Source organism: Telopea speciosissima, chromosome 3, assembly GCF_018873765.1.
Source record: "Telopea speciosissima isolate NSW1024214 ecotype Mountain lineage chromosome 3, Tspe_v1, whole genome shotgun sequence".
NCBI lineage: Eukaryota > Viridiplantae > Streptophyta > Magnoliopsida > Proteales > Proteaceae > Telopea > Telopea speciosissima.
This window is the reverse complement of record NC_057918.1, coordinates 25,468,601-25,487,909: the sequence shown is the minus strand read 5'-3', so window position 1 is coordinate 25,487,909 and position 19,309 is coordinate 25,468,601. Positions and strand designations below refer to the sequence as shown.

Sequence of the window (19,309 nt, the reverse complement as noted above, 5' to 3'; positions counted from 1 at the left end):
TCAACATATACCAATCTCCCTATCTTAGGGTACATGGAAGGCTGTTGGTATGAGGTGTAAGATCCACTGCTACTGTCATATTGAGTTTGAGGCATGTATGACTGGTTTTTTCCCCTTGGTTTAGAGCCTAAGAACTTCTGTTCCTGCTCTCTCTTATGTTGGAAATGGTTTTTGGGTGAAAATTGGGCTAAATACAACTAACTAGCATCTTTGGGCCCAACCGAGATCTCGCGAGATCTCTGCGAGATATTGGTTTTTGTACTAAAAAAACCATGATTTTCACCTTCGAGATATCACCGAGATCTCGGTCGAGAAATTGTAGTTTTTGTACCGACTAGGAACTCGACTTGGTTTTGCCCAAAACCGAGAAACTCGGCGAGATCTCGGCGAGATCTCGCGAGTTCTCGAACCTTGATTTAGCTAATAACAATACTCACTAGTCATAATAGTAGTCTGATTTCAGTTTGTTTCATTGCAATAAATACATTGTAAGGCTGAATAACCCATAGTATTTTGATTAATGCATTGAGTTTGAGTTGCCTTTTGGGCCTTTGGCCAAGAGCTGTGAGAGACGGTAGGGGTAAGAGACCTGAGACCTGCGAGTGATTAATTGATTCATTCTTCTTTCCTTTACTCTGTTTTGCCGCCAGCTAGGTTCTGTTTTGAGTTTTTAATTGATTGATATACTAATGCTGAGTTATTTCTCTGGGTTTCTAACTGGTTCAATCATCCTTCTGTCTATTATTATTATCCCCATTCTATTTAGTCTTATCAGTCTGCAATAGAAGAGCCTGAATTAATACCTACGATTGCTCTGTTTTTGAGTGCTATTTCCCTGAACTGATTTGATCCCCCCATGTATGTCCAACCGCCAGATCAGGGCCAATCTTTGGGACTTAAAAGAGTCCCCCTAGAGTGCCACTCGACCTTGGTTTGGTGGTTTTCTGATCAGTCAATTTTCTGTTACGTAAAAATCTCTCAAACCTGCTATTTTTGAGTTCCAGATTTAATGATTGTTTAATTACTTTATATCCAGCCATCGGATTTGTCTCAAATTTTGGGGTTTTGATTGATTCTACTGAGAGCTAAACTCGATAGTTTGGGTTCAATCCTGCTCTTGGATTGGATTTAATTTCATATTTATTATCTGCTGGGTTTTCTATTGCAGATTTGAAATTCTTCAATTACTCCCAAACTAATCGTTATCTCTCTCTGATCTTTTGAACGGTGTCTAACCTCATTGTTTGTGATTGAATCCTAGAGTTTGGCCTTCATTTGAGAAGGTTGACTTTTCTGTTGACTTGAGTGATTTGACTGTTCTTGAGATATTGTTGTGAGATTAGGTCTAGTTGATTCTTATAGATTTGGTCTTGCATTAAGAAATGGAGTGGGCATAGTAGTGGATAAAGATTAAAAGAATGACATGGTGGATATTAAAAGATTTGTAGATAGGATTATATCCATCAAGCTTGTGTTGGAGAAAGAGACTGTCAATATAATTAGCGTTTACACACCCCAAGTAAGATTGGATGAAAGTAGTAAGTTACAATTTTGGGATTGCATGAATGGATTAGTGTAAGGTTTTAGTCAAGGAGAAAAGATTATTATAGGGGGTGAACTAAATGGACATGTTGGGAGAGATCGTAGAGGCTATGAAAGCGTTCATTGAGGTTGGAGTTGGAGAGAGGAATGAGGAAAGGATCTCAATTTTAGACTTTGCGATAGCTTATGATTTATCCATTGTGAACACTTTATTTGAAAAGAGACAGGAGCATTTAGTGACTTACAAAAGTGGGCATCATACCAGCCAATTGATTCCTGCTTAACAAGAAGGTCCGACCGATTGTTTTGTTAAGACTGTAAGGTTATACCTGGGGAGAGCTTAACCACTCAACATAGATTGGTGGTCTTGGATATTTGCCTCATTATGCATAATCATAAGATGGGAGGAGGAGCCTATTTGCCCTAAGATAAGGTGGTGGAGCTTAAAAGGTGAGTCCTTGAATCCATTTATTGACAAAGTGGCCAAATAAGGAAAGTGGGACTTTGAAGGAGACACCAATACGATGTGGAACGAGATGACGACGTGTATTAAGAAGGTTGCCAAGGAGGTACTAGGGGAATCAAAAGGTAAACGTCATTCCCCTAGGCAAGGTTTAAAGTATCAGTATCACGTATCGTATCAGTGGGGTGATTTTAAGAGAGATGGTGTATCGTATTAGAGATACGTATTGTACGCTATAGACACGCATGGAAATGATGAAGATACACATGGCAATACACTTTTGGAGCAAAAAACAATATAAAGAAGCAATATATAACATGTATCATGCATAAACACTAAAATAGAGAATAAGGTATAACCAAACAAGTGCATTAAATTTAAATTGTTATAAAAGATGAGGTTTTGTAGTAATAGTCTATTGCCATGAAGAGTGTTAGTTTTACCTAAATCATCTAAAAGTAGAGATTTAAGCAAAAAAATAAGTTCTTCAGAAACATAATTTTTTTTTTCTGTGGAGCTCTTTAATTTGAAATATATGAGTGTTGATTCAACCAAAGTGCGGTTTGTTTCCTTGATTCGTTTCCTTTTTTTAGCAAGGAATCAAAGCCCCAAGCATGAAATTTGAAAGAAGAGAACGAAGAGGTCACAAAATTGAAGTCACGTGTGCCCCGATACTTTAATTTTTTTCAACCTTAAATCATTCGTATCGTATCGTTTTGAGCCGTATCGACCAATACAATGCGTTACTGATCAATACCATTTTTTTTTTCAAAAAAAAGATACGTATTTCATCGTATCGTATCGATACCCTATGATACCGATACGTATCGGCCGATACAATATGATACGGTGCGATACTTTAAGCTATGCCCCTAGGGACTTGGTGGTGGGATGATGAAGTTCAAGCAGCCATTAAGACTAAGCAAACTAGTTTTAAGACATGGTAAAGGACTAAAAAAGTAGAGGACCTAGAAAGGTATAAATTTTTCAGAAATGAAGCTAAGAAGATTGTGGGAAAGCAAGGGCGAGAAAATATGAGGATCTTTATAACAATCTGAATACAAAGGAAGGGGAAGAAGCTATCTATAAGATAGCTAAAGTAAGAGAAAGGATGAGTAGAGATTTCGACCATGTTAGATATATTAAAAGTGAAAATGGTAAAGTACTAATAAGAGATGAGGAAATTAAGGTGCGATGGAAAGAGTATTTTGACAGCCTACTAAATGAATACTTTTTGAGTAATAGTGCTCCACACGGCTGCCTATCTCATCTAGACACCATGTGTCGTAGTCTCGTAGATATATACACAAAATTAGGGTGGCTGAAGTAAAAGAAGCTTTAAGAAAGATGAAAGTAGGCAAGGCACCAAGTCCAAACGGAGTCCCAATAGAAGTGTGGAAAAGCCTAGGACTCTGTGGTTTAGCCTGGTTAATCAAGCTGTTTAACAACATTATGAGTTCAAAGAAAATGGCAAATGAATGGAGGAGAAACATTGTGGTCCTGGTTTACAAAAATAAATGTGATATTCAAAGCTACTATAACTATAGAGGCATAAAACTAATGAGTCATACGATGAAGTTATCGGAGAGGGTTATTGAAACCGACTTGAGAAAGGAAACTACTATTTTGGAGATTGTTTAATGCCTGAAAGATCTACTACGGAAGCTATATTTTTACTTAGGAGTTATGGAAAGGTATAAAGAGGGCAAAAAGAATCTTCATATGGTCTTTATTGACCTTGAAAAATCTACGACGGAGTCCTTAGAGAGCTAATTTGGCATATACTAGAGAAGAGAAGGGTGCCACGTAAATACAACAACAACAAACTAAGCCTTATCCCATCTAAATGGGGTTGGCTACATGGATCCTAGGAAATTAAAGTAAGAGAAAAGCAAGAAATGAAGACATAAGAGATGAGAAGTGTGAAAAACTGAAATGAAAGTAAGAGGAAAGAGTCCCAGCCCAGGGAGTTAGGAAAATCTCAGCCCTTATTTGTTTGTGCTTATCTTGGATGATTTAACTAGAGACATACAAGATGAGGTTCCTTGGTGAATGCTTTTTGCTGATGATATTTTGTTGAATCTGTTGATGGATGAGACAAAAGCAGGGATTAACTCCAAGTTAGAGTTATGGAGATCTACTTTGGAATCAAAAGGTCTTAAGATAAGTAGAACAAAGGAAGGTGTCAATATTGATGAGAGGGAGATTTTTCAAAGTGATTATTTTAGATATCTAGGCTCTATTGTATATAAAGAAGGTGATATAGAGGATGATGTTTCCCAAGGAATTAGAAGAGGATGGATGAAGTAGAGAGGTGCGTCCGAAGTACTGTGTGATCGGCGTGTTCCTTTAAAGCTTAAAGGGAAATTTTATAGGACTGCGATATGACCGGCTATGATGTATGGTGTAGAATGTTGGGCAATTAAGAAGCATCATATAGATAAACTAAGTGTAGCGAAGATGAGGATGTTGATATGGATGTGTGGGAAAACTAGGAAGGCTAACATAAGGAATGATCATATTAGAGCTGAGTTGGGAGTAGCTCTGATACATGATAAGCTACGAGAGAGTCGTTTGAGGTGGCATGACCATGTTCAATGGAGGCCTTGGGATGCTCCAGTCGAAGGAGTGATTTGATTCAGATTCAAGGAACTAAAAGAGCCAGGGGTAGACCTCAAATAACTCTAAGTGAAGTGGTGAGGAAAGACATGCATACCTTAGGTCTCGTATCTGGTATGACTTCGAATAGAGCTGATTGGAGAGCAAGGATCCATATAGCCAACCCATTTAGTTGGGATTAGGCTATGTTGTTGTTGTCAGTTGGGATTGAGGCCCTTGCTGATGTTTGTTGCATACACTGTTGCTCTTTTGGTCAATGTCTAATGGAAGGCTTTGTCCTTGGGGGCTTGGTGATCTCCAACTACTCTTATGGCAAAGCTTAAGGACTACCAATGATTAGTGATTTGAGGAAAGAGTTAATGTGGGAAATGCTGTTTTGATCCAAGGGCCGTGCTCTAATATCCTCCAGGAGATAAAAATGATTTTTGTAGAAAACCTAGGACCTGTAACCAGTAACTTTAGAGAGGAGAAAAGAGAGAACAGAAGATGGAAGTTGTAATACTTGAATTATTTAATTGATAGGTAAGCCCCTCTATTTATAATAGAAATTACAAAGTGACTAAACTAGGCGATGTGGGACTAAAACCCACATAGCCGACATAAACTTAATAATATAAAAAGAATAAAATTACCCCAAAAAGACCAGAATACCCCCATGGTATTTTGGATTACATATTCCAACAGTCCCCCTCAAGCTGGATTATACAAATAAGAGAAGAAGTAAAATCCAGCTTGAACTAAAGAAAAAAGAATTCCTAATAATGCTAACACTCCCCCTCAAGTTGGCACATACAAGGTACTAATGCCCAACTTGAACAAAATAGGCAACAACCAAATATCTTCAATACTTCAATCTCTCCCTTACGGCAAACTCAACCCAATAACAAAGTTGATACCCATTGGCAATGGTGAAAACTCTAATCTTCTATGTTTTGCACCAAGTGGTCCTATAAGTTCTGCTTCTACAATGTCTGCAGGTGTACTGTACATAATCCCCCCCTCACGTGTAGTACATGTGGACATAACAGAGATGATGTAAGAGATAGGGCAAAAACATAATATTCCAGAATTTTCCAAGAGGTGCGTAGGGTAATGGAAAAGGAAGAAATGGCAAATTAGGGAATACCATTAACTTCCAAAGGGGTTATGGGTATATGCCAAATGTATGGGATATGAAGGGAATTAGAATTATTGAAAGGGAACGGTGTTGGAAAAAAGGATGGCATGGCTGTAATTTGGTGGAAATCCACTTTTAAATACAATCCAAGCCAAAGGGAAAACTGGTAATAAACTAGAATTTTCAAGGGTCAATTGGGTAGTCAAATAGGGGAATGTATGAAAAAGTAATGGCAGTTCCGTAAATAATCAGAATTTTGCAAGGGCTTTTTGGTAAACAAAAAGCAATGGGATGCAATAAGTAAAATAATGGCTATGGAGAGTGACAATTTGGTAAATAACCAGAATTTTCGAGGGGTTATTGGAAAATAATGAAGCAAGGGGACATGAAGGGAATTAACATTTATTGGTTGAGGAATGGCAGAATTGCAATGAAATTGAAATCCAATTATGCAAGCAATGGCATTCTAGTAAATAACCAGAATGTGCATGTTGTAATATAGATGAAAACTAATTGCAAATACCACCAAAGGCAAAAGGGTAATTTTGGAATTGAAAGTCATCAAAGGATGTGAGGGCATTAATAGTAAAAGGAGGAACAAATATGTAAAGAGGGCTTATGAGATTATCTGGTAAAAAAGGAAGAACCAAATTCGTCTCCAACCTTCTACAATAAACAGAACCCAGCGACAACGTTGCCACATCGGGCCAAGTTAGGGGAAGATCAGCAGCGGGTCGCAAAGAACCATCTAAGCAGTAGCAGGGGTAATCGATGCAGCAGACACCATCAGCAAAAAAAACCAGAGATTATTTTACCAGATCCTTCAATTCAGAAAATCGACTCAGCAAGGCAGGTTGACAATTGCACATCGATATGAGCAAATAGCAGCAGCACTTCGACTCAGCAGTTGCAGCAACAAAATTCCAGCAAAGGATCGATACCACTAGAAGTCAATAGCCAACAGCAGAGAACGAGAGCCCATTCAGTAACTTACGAAACCCAACCACAACTCCAAACTCTCCTCCTCGCAACCGAGAAGAAGAACAGGCGGTGATCTGCAACCAGACGGAAATTGCACAGTAGGAAACCAGAGTTCGATTGCACAGCAGCAAACCAGGGGCATAATATCACAAATCTGCTGAATCGCATAAGGAGAAAAATAATTCCACACCACCTGTAGTGTCGTCTTCTGCCCCAAACTCGATCAATGGCAGAAAAATAGCATGAGAGAAGAGGGTTTATACCAACCCACTTTCAAAAACTGGAGGGAAATCCGGCGAAAACCAAGGGGATAACCAGGCCGCCTTGGCGGTGTTGTCTTGATAGAAAACTAAAGGTATGCTAGTACGCAGGAATTAAAAAAAAACGACATACCAGAGGCAGAAATCCTATTTGTAAACACCTCCAGATCAAGCTATCAGACCAGGAATCCAATCGACTCCAGAAAACCAGAAACGATAGCAGTAGCGATACCAGAAAGGATTCCAGAAATATCCACTGAATAAATCTTTAGCGTGAACCAGAAATCGATTCCACAAGAATTAGGAACCAGCAGTAGGATTCTTCAACCAGAAATCCAAATCAGTAGCCATCAACTCCATCGAACAATTCTTCGAACCAGGAAAGACCAACAAATGACCGTGGAAGATTAAAAAAATCGATAAAGATTAAATGAGCAAGAAACCCTAGTTCTTTTTTTTTTTTTCTTTCTATGAACTAGGGTTTCTCCATAAATCAGAGAACTTTGAAACGACTCTCAAAACTGCAAATCTTGGAGAGAATCAGTCACTGGTTGCCTAGCTCTGACACCATGTAGAAAACCTAGGACCTGTAACTAGTAACTTTAGAGAGGAGAAAAGAGAGAACAGAAGATGGAAGTTGTAATACTTGAATTATTTAATTGATAGGTAAGCCCTTCTATTATAAAGAGAGGGAAAATTACAAAGTGACTAAACTAGGCGATGTGAGACTAAAACCCACATAGCGGACATAAACTTAATAATATAAGAAGAATAAAATTACCCCAAAAAGACCAGAATACCCCCATGGTATTCTGGATTACATATTCCAACAATTTTATTTGCTTGATGAGATAAATTTGATCCATGTAAAAGCAGAGGCATATGGGAAGAGATTTTCGTTCCCAGCTTGCCTCGCTCTCAGGTTGCCATCATACATATTGGGATCAGTTCATACTTAAAAAGTTTTTCTTGATTTTCTTGTTTGCCTCCAGTTGTTTATTGAGAATTGAGTGTGGATCCCTTGACATTAAATGGGGAGTCAGCTCTGAGGTCTCTAACGAGGACTTGCAAAGGTTCCTGCATTAATGAAAATGTTAGGGAGATCAAAATGTCAAATATCCTTATTTAAAAGACATAAATTATTTGAATCCCTCTATATCTCTATATCTTTTGAACAATGCGTTCCTCCATTAATGTTTGGGAGGGAAATAAGTTATTTCCGAGATTAGTAATTTGAGGTTGTCCACTAAAGAGTCAGAAAGTTTGTACCTATCTTTTCATAACTTCTTAACATTCTGCTTATATGCTGGTCTTCCTCAAACCAAAGGGTTTCCCAATTTATTCCTAATGAGTTTTAAAACCCGTCTTTGATAATTCATGGGCAGAACTGTTATCTTTGTGTTGTTGAGTACTTGACTTACATAGTTAGAAGATCCAAATGCAAGATTATTAACTTGAGGGATCAGGATAAGGGATTGGAATGGTCCTGATTGATCCAAATGCAAGAACTTTGTGGTCTGGTGATTATTTTCGCTTGTTTGCTTTCTCCCCCACCCCCTCCATTTAATTGATTTTGTATCACAGCCAGATGTAGGACCAATTTGTGGGTGATTATTTTGTATCTGGGATCTTTCTGTGGTATTAATGATTAATGAGAAGGTTGCTGCTCCTTCCCTGGAATAATCATGAGAATTTATGTCTTATAATATTCATTTCAGGATCCTGAGTTTTGGACGTACAGGCCATTGTCTGAACTGATGGTCCGTGCAGCTGCAGATGATGTTCGGTTTCTTCTCTGCATCTACAACAAGATGATGGTTAAATTGAGCCAGCGATCCTTGTGGCATCTAGCTGTTCGTGGTGCACTTTATTGCCGATGTTTCTGCATCAATAACAATGAGTACGCGGATTGGCCGCCTATCCCCCCTATTCCAGGTCTCAATCTTTTAAAAATTTATGTCCCAATACTTTTGAAATTCTTGCTTTGGCGACACAAACTGAAAACAAAAATATTTTAAAATCAAAATGATGGGAAACCTTTGTGCAAGCTTGTCAATATGGGCTTTACTTTTCTGATAGGTTACCTGCATGTAAAGGACATTTTACATTCCAGTTCAGGAGTAAACATGTAAAAACACCAAAGGATTTTACTGGTAGTCTGGTACTAACCTCGTAAATTCTGTCTAACCTCCTCTTATGGACACTGATAGCATTATTCATCATGACATTAATTGGTATATGGTTTCTATTAATTATTTCTTTGGGTCTGATTGGTTCTCTTCCATTTACCTTAAAAATTACTCAGACTTACATGCGCTATTGAAAGGTTCACACTTGCTGTAAATGACAATATTAACTCTTTCCGTATTAGTGTCCAAGAACCTTTCCGGTAAGTTATATGCAAGCACCTCTCCTGACATGGTGCAAATTGAAGGTATTAAAGGGACAAGGAAAGGCTGAACATGACTTTGGGTGGGGTGGTGAGAAAAGACATGAGTACTTTTGAGCTAAAGCAGGTTTTGTGCCCCTGAATTGAGTGAAATGGCAGAACAGGACTTTGTGTAGCTTAGTTTTAAGTAGTTGGGATAATGATTAGTTGACTTGTATTATATTATTATTTTTTTTTTTGCATAGGGTAAGGTAAAAATTTTATGAGTCAGATATCTCATTTATCAAAAGAAATTCCCTGTTGTAGTGTAGATGACTCAAAAAGCAGATTTTAAGGCTATCTACTTGCATTAGCAATTTTATGGAGATATAGGCTATATGATTGTCTCTTGTCCATAACTAGTCAACTCAAGATACTTCACTGTGGATCTCTGCTTTGTGAATATGGCTACCATGCGATATAAAAAAAGATTAAATGCTGTCTCATGGTCTTTTTCACACGACATCTTCTTATTCACGGTTCATACTCTCAATTCAGCTCTCCGAAGGGTTTCAACTCTTCTTTCTCAAAATCCCTTCCCTGTCACATGCTAGAAGCTTCAAATATGATTGCACACTGAGCTGATTAAGCTTCAACTATAGGAAGCATCCACTTAGTGGAGTTGTTTGTAGTATTCCACTGCAGCTCTGAATATATCGTCTTTTTCCTGGAATATCTGCAGTCACCTTGGTAGACGAAATAGTGTTAACTTCTCTCCCTTGCATTATCAATCTTTTACAGATATGAGTTCCTTAAGTTTTTTTACTAGAAGGGGAACATCTCTCTGAATTTAAGAATATCCACTTTGCTGTTGTTGGCGTATTTTAGACATACGGCCATAATGTTTTTTTTCACTGGAAAGCAGGTTGATTCATGGCATAGTGGATGGACAGGTGAAGACTGGTCCCGTATTTCATACGTGGCCATATTCCTTTATATATAATTTTTTTCCCAAGGGGAACCAGAAATAGAAGTTCTATCCATGGAGCTGGGGAAGAACTGATTATATCCTTCTAGAAAACAATTGCATTTATTGTGTTCATGCTTAAATTCGGGGATTGAAATACATGTCAAGGTATATTCCTTAAAATATAATTTTTTCCGAAGGCTCTGTTTGTTTCGGTGTAAAATTTTACTTGAAAATTTTCACTTCAAAAAAATTGACTAGTAAAAATTTACATGTTGAAAAGTGTTCCAATGCTTGTTTTTTTATGAAAAAAAGTACTGAAAAATTTTTGAACATATAAAATTTTACATTTACGAAGTAAAATTTACCAAGGAAAATTTTCAAGTTAAAATTTTACGCCGAAACAAACAGAGCCAAAGGGGAACCAGAAATAGAAGTTCTATCCATGGAGCTGGGGAAGAATTGATTATATCCTTCTAGAAAACAATAGCATTTATTGTGTTCATGCTTAAATTTGGTGATTGAAATACATGTCAAGGGGATTTTAGGTTATGCTGTTAAATATTTGCCTAGGTTGATTAAGACAATTTGCTGGAAGTTGTACTTCTTTTTAATGTGGTTATGTCCTGGCAGATTACCTAATTGTGGAAGGGAATGTTCTGGAAGAGGAAATCCTGTCAGTGTTAGATGTTCCTCCAGGAAAAATGGGACGTGTCATCGGAAAAAGAGGAGCTTCTATCATGTCAATCAAGGAATCTTGCAAGTAAGCTCTCTCTCTCTCTCTTCTTTCCCCATTTTGTGCACATTTTGGTTGAGACTAATCGTTTCATTTACTTTCTCAATTGCATCTTAACAGTGCAGAGATTCTCATCGGAGGTGCCAAGGGACCACCTGACAAGGTTTGTCTTATCTCACTAGTAAACAACTTTTAAGCACATAGCACCTACCATTTTCTGATTTGATCCAGAACTCATCTCCTTGCATGACTCATCTGTAAATTTGGAATTATAAAAGTGGGTGCATGATGAGCTGCTGTTTTGTTATTGCTATGATTTTTACACAAACGACGTCATCAGTTCATCCTCCATCATCAGGTTACTAACATCTGGCTTCATGTAGGTCTTCATCATTGGACCTGTGAAGCAGGTGAGAAAAGCAGAAGCTATTTTAAGGGGGAGGATGCTGGAAATGTACTGACAGCCTCGAGTGAAATGGTTCTCTTCACCCTTCATCTATGCTAACGCTGAAATGTTCGGTTCTTCGTTAAGACGCTATATATATTATAAAGGGCTTGATGATTAAACACAGCCAACCATATTATCTGTGTAAAATGATGATCAATCATGTAGAGAAGCTGTTCTCTGATAATATCGGTAATGCTATTGGACATATTTCCAGATGATGAATCAGGCGTTGTCTCACAAGTTATGGGTAGAGCTTGATTCGACTTGCATCAAATCCAAGTTATGGTCCTTAATGATTTTTGACTCTACCAAAGTCCCTACAGTTAGAAGCTTAATCAAGCTGACTGGTTACACTCTTTGGGAAATTTCGAGTGGTAATTCTTGGCATCTTAATAAGAGCCCATGGCTTGTTCGTGAGTTAGTATTGGTTCATATGGTGTCAAGTTCAGGTTGTGCTTTAGCTATTAACCTGTGGGAAACACAATGTTGAAACCTTAACCAGACCCACTTATAATCCATTGCCAACCCATAGGAGAAATTGGGCCAAGGTCTCAGTGTGTTAGGTTAGGTGGTATCTACGTTCAGATGATGGATGGGATCAACAATTTTGGATCTTCTAGTATTTAAGCTGTGGTCACCCAAGTTCTAGGGCTTGTTCATAAGCAGACACCCCCAGATTGTCCCTCAAGTCATTAATCTGTTTTAGATGCAAGTATGGATTGAACTATAATGAGCCTCTTGGTCTTCCCCCCTTTCAGAAATAGGTTTGAACATCTTGAAACCCAGAAAAGGATCCATGGCCTGCCAGAGGAAATTAGAAGGTATGTAAAATGGGTCCGAGCCCACTCTAACAGAAGGTGGGTTTGTTAGGTGATTTAGGACCAAAGGGTCTTTCACCAACCAACGTTATGCTGTGTCTGGTTGCTTTTCCTTATGACGTGGAAAAGGAAAATTGAAAGGAAAATGTAGAGATGTGATTATTTGGTTGCATTAGGGGAAGAAAAGCTAGGGAAAAATAATTACTTTTTGGAAGGGTTATTCTTGATTTTGACTCACCATTGTGTAAGAAAACAGGGAGAAAGGAAAACTTAAAGGAAAAGTGGTTATATACCTAGCTTCTCTTTCTCTTCTTACAAGATTGGAAATAATTAACTTAAAAATCTATGGACGATCCAAGTCTTTAAAGTACATAGTTGGAAAAATGGGTTTTGATTGGGACGAGTAACCCGAGTCGAGTTAAAATTTTGGAAAACGTGGTTAAGAATCATGTAGACTCAATCAAGGTAAAAAATGATGAGACAGTCAAACTGTCCGAGTCAAATAAGACTCGGTATTTTTACCTGAGTCATGACAAATTCGATAAATTTAGAGTTTTTAAAAACCATAAAGTCGGTTTACTTAGAAACTGAGTTGAGTAAAATAGTAAATTTATATTCTAAAATAATAAGAAACCCTAAAAAATGCATTGATATATGATTCCTTGATTATTTTTTCCCCTTTACTTTTCCCATATATATATATATATATATATATATGTATTTTTCTATTTTTTCCCTAATTTATACATATTTATTGCATTGAAAATAAAAAATAAAAAACATGACTTGCCTTGACTGGGTTTGACAAGGTCGAATCACCAAAATTTTCTGAAAGATGAGTAGAATCAGAAAACCTGATTTTCCAACTATACTTTAAACAACAATGATTATCATTTATTTTTCTTGGTTTTCTGAAAACAAAAACTAATGAAGGGGAATTTGTCATTGTTTTTCTTGGACAGATGTTCTCTGCGCCACAGCGTAGCTTGCGCCCACATACATGGGCCTGCCATTTAGGGGGGTAGGGTGGTAATTTAGCCCACCCCCATGCGTCTAGGCTCAGCCTGCGCCCCCGACACAGAGAACGTTTGGCCTCTTTTCTTTATCCTTCTCTATTTCGGTGGGTATAGGTTTTCAAGATTCGGAACTGAATCGGCCGAAGCCCGATCCCAATTCCGACCCATCCATGCTGGATTTCTAGAAATCAAACCGATTCCAGCTAAATTAGAATCGGCAGGACCCAAACCTTGGACTTGAACATTGTACGAGATGGCAAAACTCTGTTACTGATTGGACTTGTGCATTGTACATCAATGGTGATCGAGGCTGGCAAAAGCTGCAGAGTATTGATCGTAGGTGGAGCCCAGGGTTTGTGATGCATGAACTATCAATCTCATTCTCGGGTCCACTTCCAGCTTGGTTGTCATTATCATTCTAGATTAACTGCAGCAAAGCCATGGATGGGTCCGGTTCTTGATGGGCCCAAGCCATGGGTCTCCCGATTCCCAAGTATATGAATAGATAGTGTGGGCCAAATTTGTGCAATTTGCATATACCAAGAAGAAGAAGAAGAAGCAGCTGCTGATGCACTGGTTGGTGAGCTGAGGATTTCTCGAACATTTTAGAACAATTCTAGAAGTATTGAGAAAGTGAAAAGATAGATAGAGATTGAAATGGAAGGATATGGGTTCATGGGGTTACTTGGGTTTGTGGAGCTACTAAGGGTCATTGAATGTGACAAAGAGTCCTGTAGTACAGCATGAACACGGAACTTGATATTAATGCTCCAGTTGTGTGATATCTTCTGTATGAAATGTCCTGAATTTGACAGTAAACGATCTCTCTTGTCAATGCCACAGAGAGGGAGGGCCAATCATGTCCCTCTTGTATTTGGATTTGCATCCTTGGAATCATATGCCTAACTTGTAAAATTCTCTCTAGAACTGAAAAATTATCAGATCAACTTGGGTTTACAATTTTACAAGACAGGCCAGATGTTTATTCATTTCAATGAATGTGGAGATTATATAATAAAGAAGGGTTTCTTAATTCCTTTTTTCCTCAATGAGTTTGCTTGTAATCTGACCTTGGATAAGGGGTCGTCGCCCGTTTATATTCATCCGTAGTGATCAGAGAATCTCTTCAACTACAAGATTAGATTCTTTGATTGCATTAGGGAAGAGTATTTTCGACGTCGTTAATAGGGTATAAAAGTTAATGACGACATTCTATCTTCATAGAATCCTATCACAAGGCCGGTCAAATCATCAATGATAGTATGGGTGATTGGAAAACTTATTTGGTATAAAAAAATAGGATTCTAAAAAGATTTAAAATTGAAAATAATAATTCACATTAAAGTTTTTTTCAGAGTGGATAGATAAAGAGAGAATCTCTTCACTGATAGTGACGTGACGCCATGTTTGAAATCTGGGTTTATCTTTTATTCCCATCCATATCATTCGAAAATACCTTTGGTTTTTTTTTTTGTCTAATCAAAGGGTCAAATGAGATGGAAAAAAGATTTGAAATTGGGTCTAATTGTTCCATGAAGAGTATGACATAATTTTTCTCGATGAGTTTGAAGAAAATTTTAAGAGAAAAGTTTCTCTGAACCACAAGGAAAGGATATACTACCACCTTCTTCCTATATCTCTTCGCGCATGAAGTGACTTTGTTTCTCTTCTATGAAAGAAACTTGTTTAATCGTACTTCATTGATGCACTCCTCTATGCTGATTGCCATTACTAAGAAAATCTTTCTTGCTTGTCAATCATCAGATAGTCCCAATTATTTTCAGCTCCTAGCTCTACAGAGATTCAATTTCCCCGAAGATTGCGTGGTTATCCATTCAGGGGATGCCACGTAGGCATTTAGACGTTCAGTTCACGTGCGGGTCCTAATAATAGAGTGTAGAAATTTTCTACAGAAGGACTATGACCCACATGGCCCACATCCCATAATTGGGCCTTTACCGACCCACCCATACACCTTGCTTCGCTGGAACCATTAACCGTCCAACCCATAGTAGTAAAACACATCCCCCCCTCCTTTTCCCCAATCCCCAAGCCAAGAAATCAAAATCGACGGCTATTATTAGCAGATGTCAGCGAGAGAAGAGACGATTCCGTTGACGCTGACATTAAATGAGACTTTTTGACGCCATTTTAGAAAGATGGACCACTTTTATATCATGATATGGGCCGGCCCAATATCTGATCAGACAAAATGCCAAGCTACTGGTGGGCCTTCCTTCTTGGATTCCACAGGACGACCTTAGCGGTTGAATTAGTAAACCTTTCCAAAATCATGGTTTTTTATTTATCGGTGTATCAGAAAATTTGTTTCTTTTTTTTAAGTGATTTTTTATATTATAATCGGCCTGATACGGACTTATACGGGCTCATGTTGTACATGTATTAGACTCAACCAAGGTTCTAAAACTCGGATTTCGACTAGGTTTCGATCAACCAGAAATCGAATTCGTATCGGTTTCGACTATATCTTGGTCGAAACCTAGAATTTTCTTCAAGCTAACTCGAACCTTGGTTTCAAAACCCAGAAGTTATTTTTTTGCCCTGATTCTTGTTGTGCTGGCTATTTTTGACATTTTAAATCCAATCCATGCATTAGTTTCACATAGAGAACACTAAAAATATTACTTGTGGTTTTGATCCAAGTTTGATATTGTATATTGTTCTTGGACATGATATCGAATAATATTTTACCGGAACATAACACCTTCAATATAAATCAGATTTAAGTAATCTTGGATTTGTTAGAAAGGTTTGTTTTGATAGCTTTTCAACAAGTCCAAGATTGCTTAAGTCTAGTTTATATTGAAGGAGTTATATACCGGTCAAACTTAATTTGGTGTGCGCGAATGCTGTCAAAATCACTCTGAATGAAAATATTTTTTTCCGACATCAAAACAAATGAATATTTTACTGTATTTTGGTTTTTAACAATTTTTTACCATATTAAGATTTATGGGATTTTTAGATTTGAAAAAAACCCGAATATTAGATAGTTGAAAATTGCACTTATTGCCAAAAATTTAATTTTTATTCTTGAACTGGGGGATTATTGTTTTTTCTTTTGGAATATGATTTTTTAACTATTTTTATTGGATTCAAATATAGGGTATTTTCTTATTTATGAATAATATCTTAAGTAAATGATTAAAATACAAATACAAAATCATTTACTTAAATGATATTATGAATAAATAAGTGTCTGTCCTGGTTTCTGACTTGATTACTGCCATACTTAAGTATCTGTATTGCTTTCGAGCCAGATTTTCCCAAGTTTCGATTGGCATAAGTATCAAAACTTACAAAATTACCATCTCGATCGAAACCATCGAATTTCGATCGAAACCCTAAATTTTTTAAAATCACCCATCAACTCGGTGGTTTTGACAAGTTTCGATCGAATTCCAAATTCTTCTTCCATAGATGGGACTAGCTAGCTAGGTTCAGTTTGGGAATATTTGGGTCAATCTGATATACGAACCTGGTCTTAAAACAAGGAGTCACCCCGCTCTCATACGAAAAAGAAAGGGCCGGGAAGAGGTAGACGAAACATAGAACTGACATCCAATTCACATTTATTGGATTCTTGACAACAAACACTATTTATAAATAGACCACTGCTATTGGTGATCAGTGGCCACCCCACATTGTGTCATTCTCTTCCTATGTCTCTGATCTCTCTCTGTTTCATCATTCTTGTTATGAATTAGGAACAAATCCCGAGTTATCATCCCTTTTGGTTTCAGACGATGATGTAAGCTCTAAGGAAATGTACATTCTAAATATATATGTTTGTGAGAAATGGTAATGCTAATCGTGTATGTATGTCTGTTCACACACTAATTTGATATGCTATATTTACGGGCGAAACTGAAGATGATTCACTTTGTGAAAGAAGAAAAATACAATGTAGATCTCTCAAGAACACAAAAAAAATAACAGCAATAACTCTCCCCAGAAAACCCGAACACGAAAAATCCCCAAATCACACCTCTCAATCTTGTTTACACAACAAGACAATAAAACAGGGTAATCCTCCAAGTCGGCCCAAGCCCTCCGCTACCATCACAAACTACACGAATCGCCACAAAAAATGTCAAGGTGGGCCAAACTTTGAAACGAAGTACAAGAATTCAAGATACACATACATAGTAAGTGTAGTTTTTCCATAAATATCTACTACTACTGCTACTTACTATTACTAAAACACGACAGTACTCTCTCTCTCTCTCTCTCTCTCTCCTCTCTCTGTAGGCATAGTTGCGTGAAGATATGTATAAACATATGAAAGAAAGTTCTCTGTGGGGGAGTGTATTGCCCACACCCAGACACAGTGAGGGGCGAAATGACCGTCTGCCATGAAAGACGGAAATCCCACTCCCCACGATGCCAATGTGTGCTCATTGACCCCTTAAATGCGTAGGGGTCATGCTTCCCCACAAAGAACACCAACCCTAATCATATTTATGTAGAGGTACAAGTAGTACATTCATTGTCTCAAAGTACTTAATTAAATCATAATGCAAAGGTAAAAGTTTTCCTTCACAAGGTTAATTTGTACACTTCACTTCACCGACGGATGGCGGGATGTAACAACTCTGCCCCTACTAGACAAATGTCCGAAATACCCTTTACTTTTCAGAGTCCCGTCATAATAAAAAAAGAGGTTGGCTAAGAGATTCTCTCTTCACTGTGGGTGAAGGGAAACTCCTACTGCATATATGGAACATCAATTAGGTTCTTCATCTACCTCTTCTCATCTTATTCAGCTGGTTTACCTTGTAGAGATCTGCGTTAATATATGGAAGAACTATGGAAGTAATTCAGTAATCCTCCTAATTAGAAGCAAGAACAGAGCCTAATCAGACAAAGGTGACACCACAGATCCCAGAGATGTACATCAATTCTTTTTATCATGAAGGTTAGTTATATTCATAGAATGAGATCAGTTTTCATCATACATGAGAGATCCCTTGGTGGGTCACTCTGCTTACACTAGAAAGGAAATTAATCAGCTCTAGCATATATGAGAGGGGACTGTTCTAACTTCTAACCAAGGGGTTACAGTGACCCTCTCAACAGGTGATCAGGTACTGCTTTGAATTGCTTACTGGAACTTTACAGAGGGCATGGAATAGCATAAGCAACCGAAAGGAGGTGCAAAGCTTTTCCTCACTTGTTATTAGATAATTGATTAAAATATTCAAAATGCTTCTGAGAAATCTCATGCTCTCCATCTGCAAGGAAATTCCAACACCCCCCACCAAGCCGACACCAAAAGCCTTATCTTTTTAAAATCTTAAATTTCTATTCTTCTCCTGCTACAGAATATACTAATTTTATATTTTATTTGATTCTCTCTCTCTCTCTCTCTCAACTCATATGTTACATGTTTAAGTATCACCTACTTACTAATAATATTAGATTGGGTCATCAGCCCTTCCTATTTATAATCATATTCAAGGAATCAAGATGAACTTCATCATTCTTGAAGAAATCCGATTTTAATTTTCCCTGCCCTTCTAGTTTTGGGCTCTTCTTCTCTTCCTTTGGTGTCTCTGTGTACAAGCTTTTATGCTGAATGAGTTCCTTTTCTTCCCTTAAAGATTTATTCACTTCCTTGGTGTGGATGTACAATTAATGTCTGGTAGCCAACTTGCCATTGGGTCCTAAAAGAGGAATGGTTATCTTGATCTAGAGTACTGAAGATGGTTATTGTTAGTGCCAGTAGACTGTTAGTATTGCAGAGAAAATTTCCAAAGATGGTTGAGAAAATATATTCCAGTTTCTGAGAACCAAAGAAGAAGATGCTTTGGTTCTTGAGCTCTTTCTTCCAGTCTTGTGAACTGGGTAGCAGCCAGATCTGAACCAGGTACATATCATGAATATATGTTTAAATTGTTACAGTTTCTCTTTCTTAAATTTCTACTTATTTCCTTTTCATTCCTTTTGATTC

At 37.6% G+C, this 19,309-nt stretch overlaps 1 protein-coding gene across 1 annotated transcript in view; it reads left to right on the top strand.

Moving 5' to 3' along the window:
* LOC122655972 overlaps positions 1 to 11,745 on the top strand; it is a 34,975-nt gene extending 23,230 nt beyond the window's left edge. Inside the window, exons 7-10 of the mRNA XM_043850377.1 lie at positions 8,701 to 8,917; positions 10,951 to 11,080; positions 11,174 to 11,216; positions 11,437 to 11,745. Of these exons, the coding sequence (XP_043706312.1) occupies positions 8,701 to 8,917; positions 10,951 to 11,080; positions 11,174 to 11,216; positions 11,437 to 11,514 (468 nt within the window). The 3' untranslated portion in view covers positions 11,515 to 11,745. The remainder of the gene's footprint in view (positions 1 to 8,700; positions 8,918 to 10,950; positions 11,081 to 11,173; positions 11,217 to 11,436) is intronic.
* The last annotated feature ends 7,564 nt before the right edge of the window (positions 11,746 to 19,309 follow it).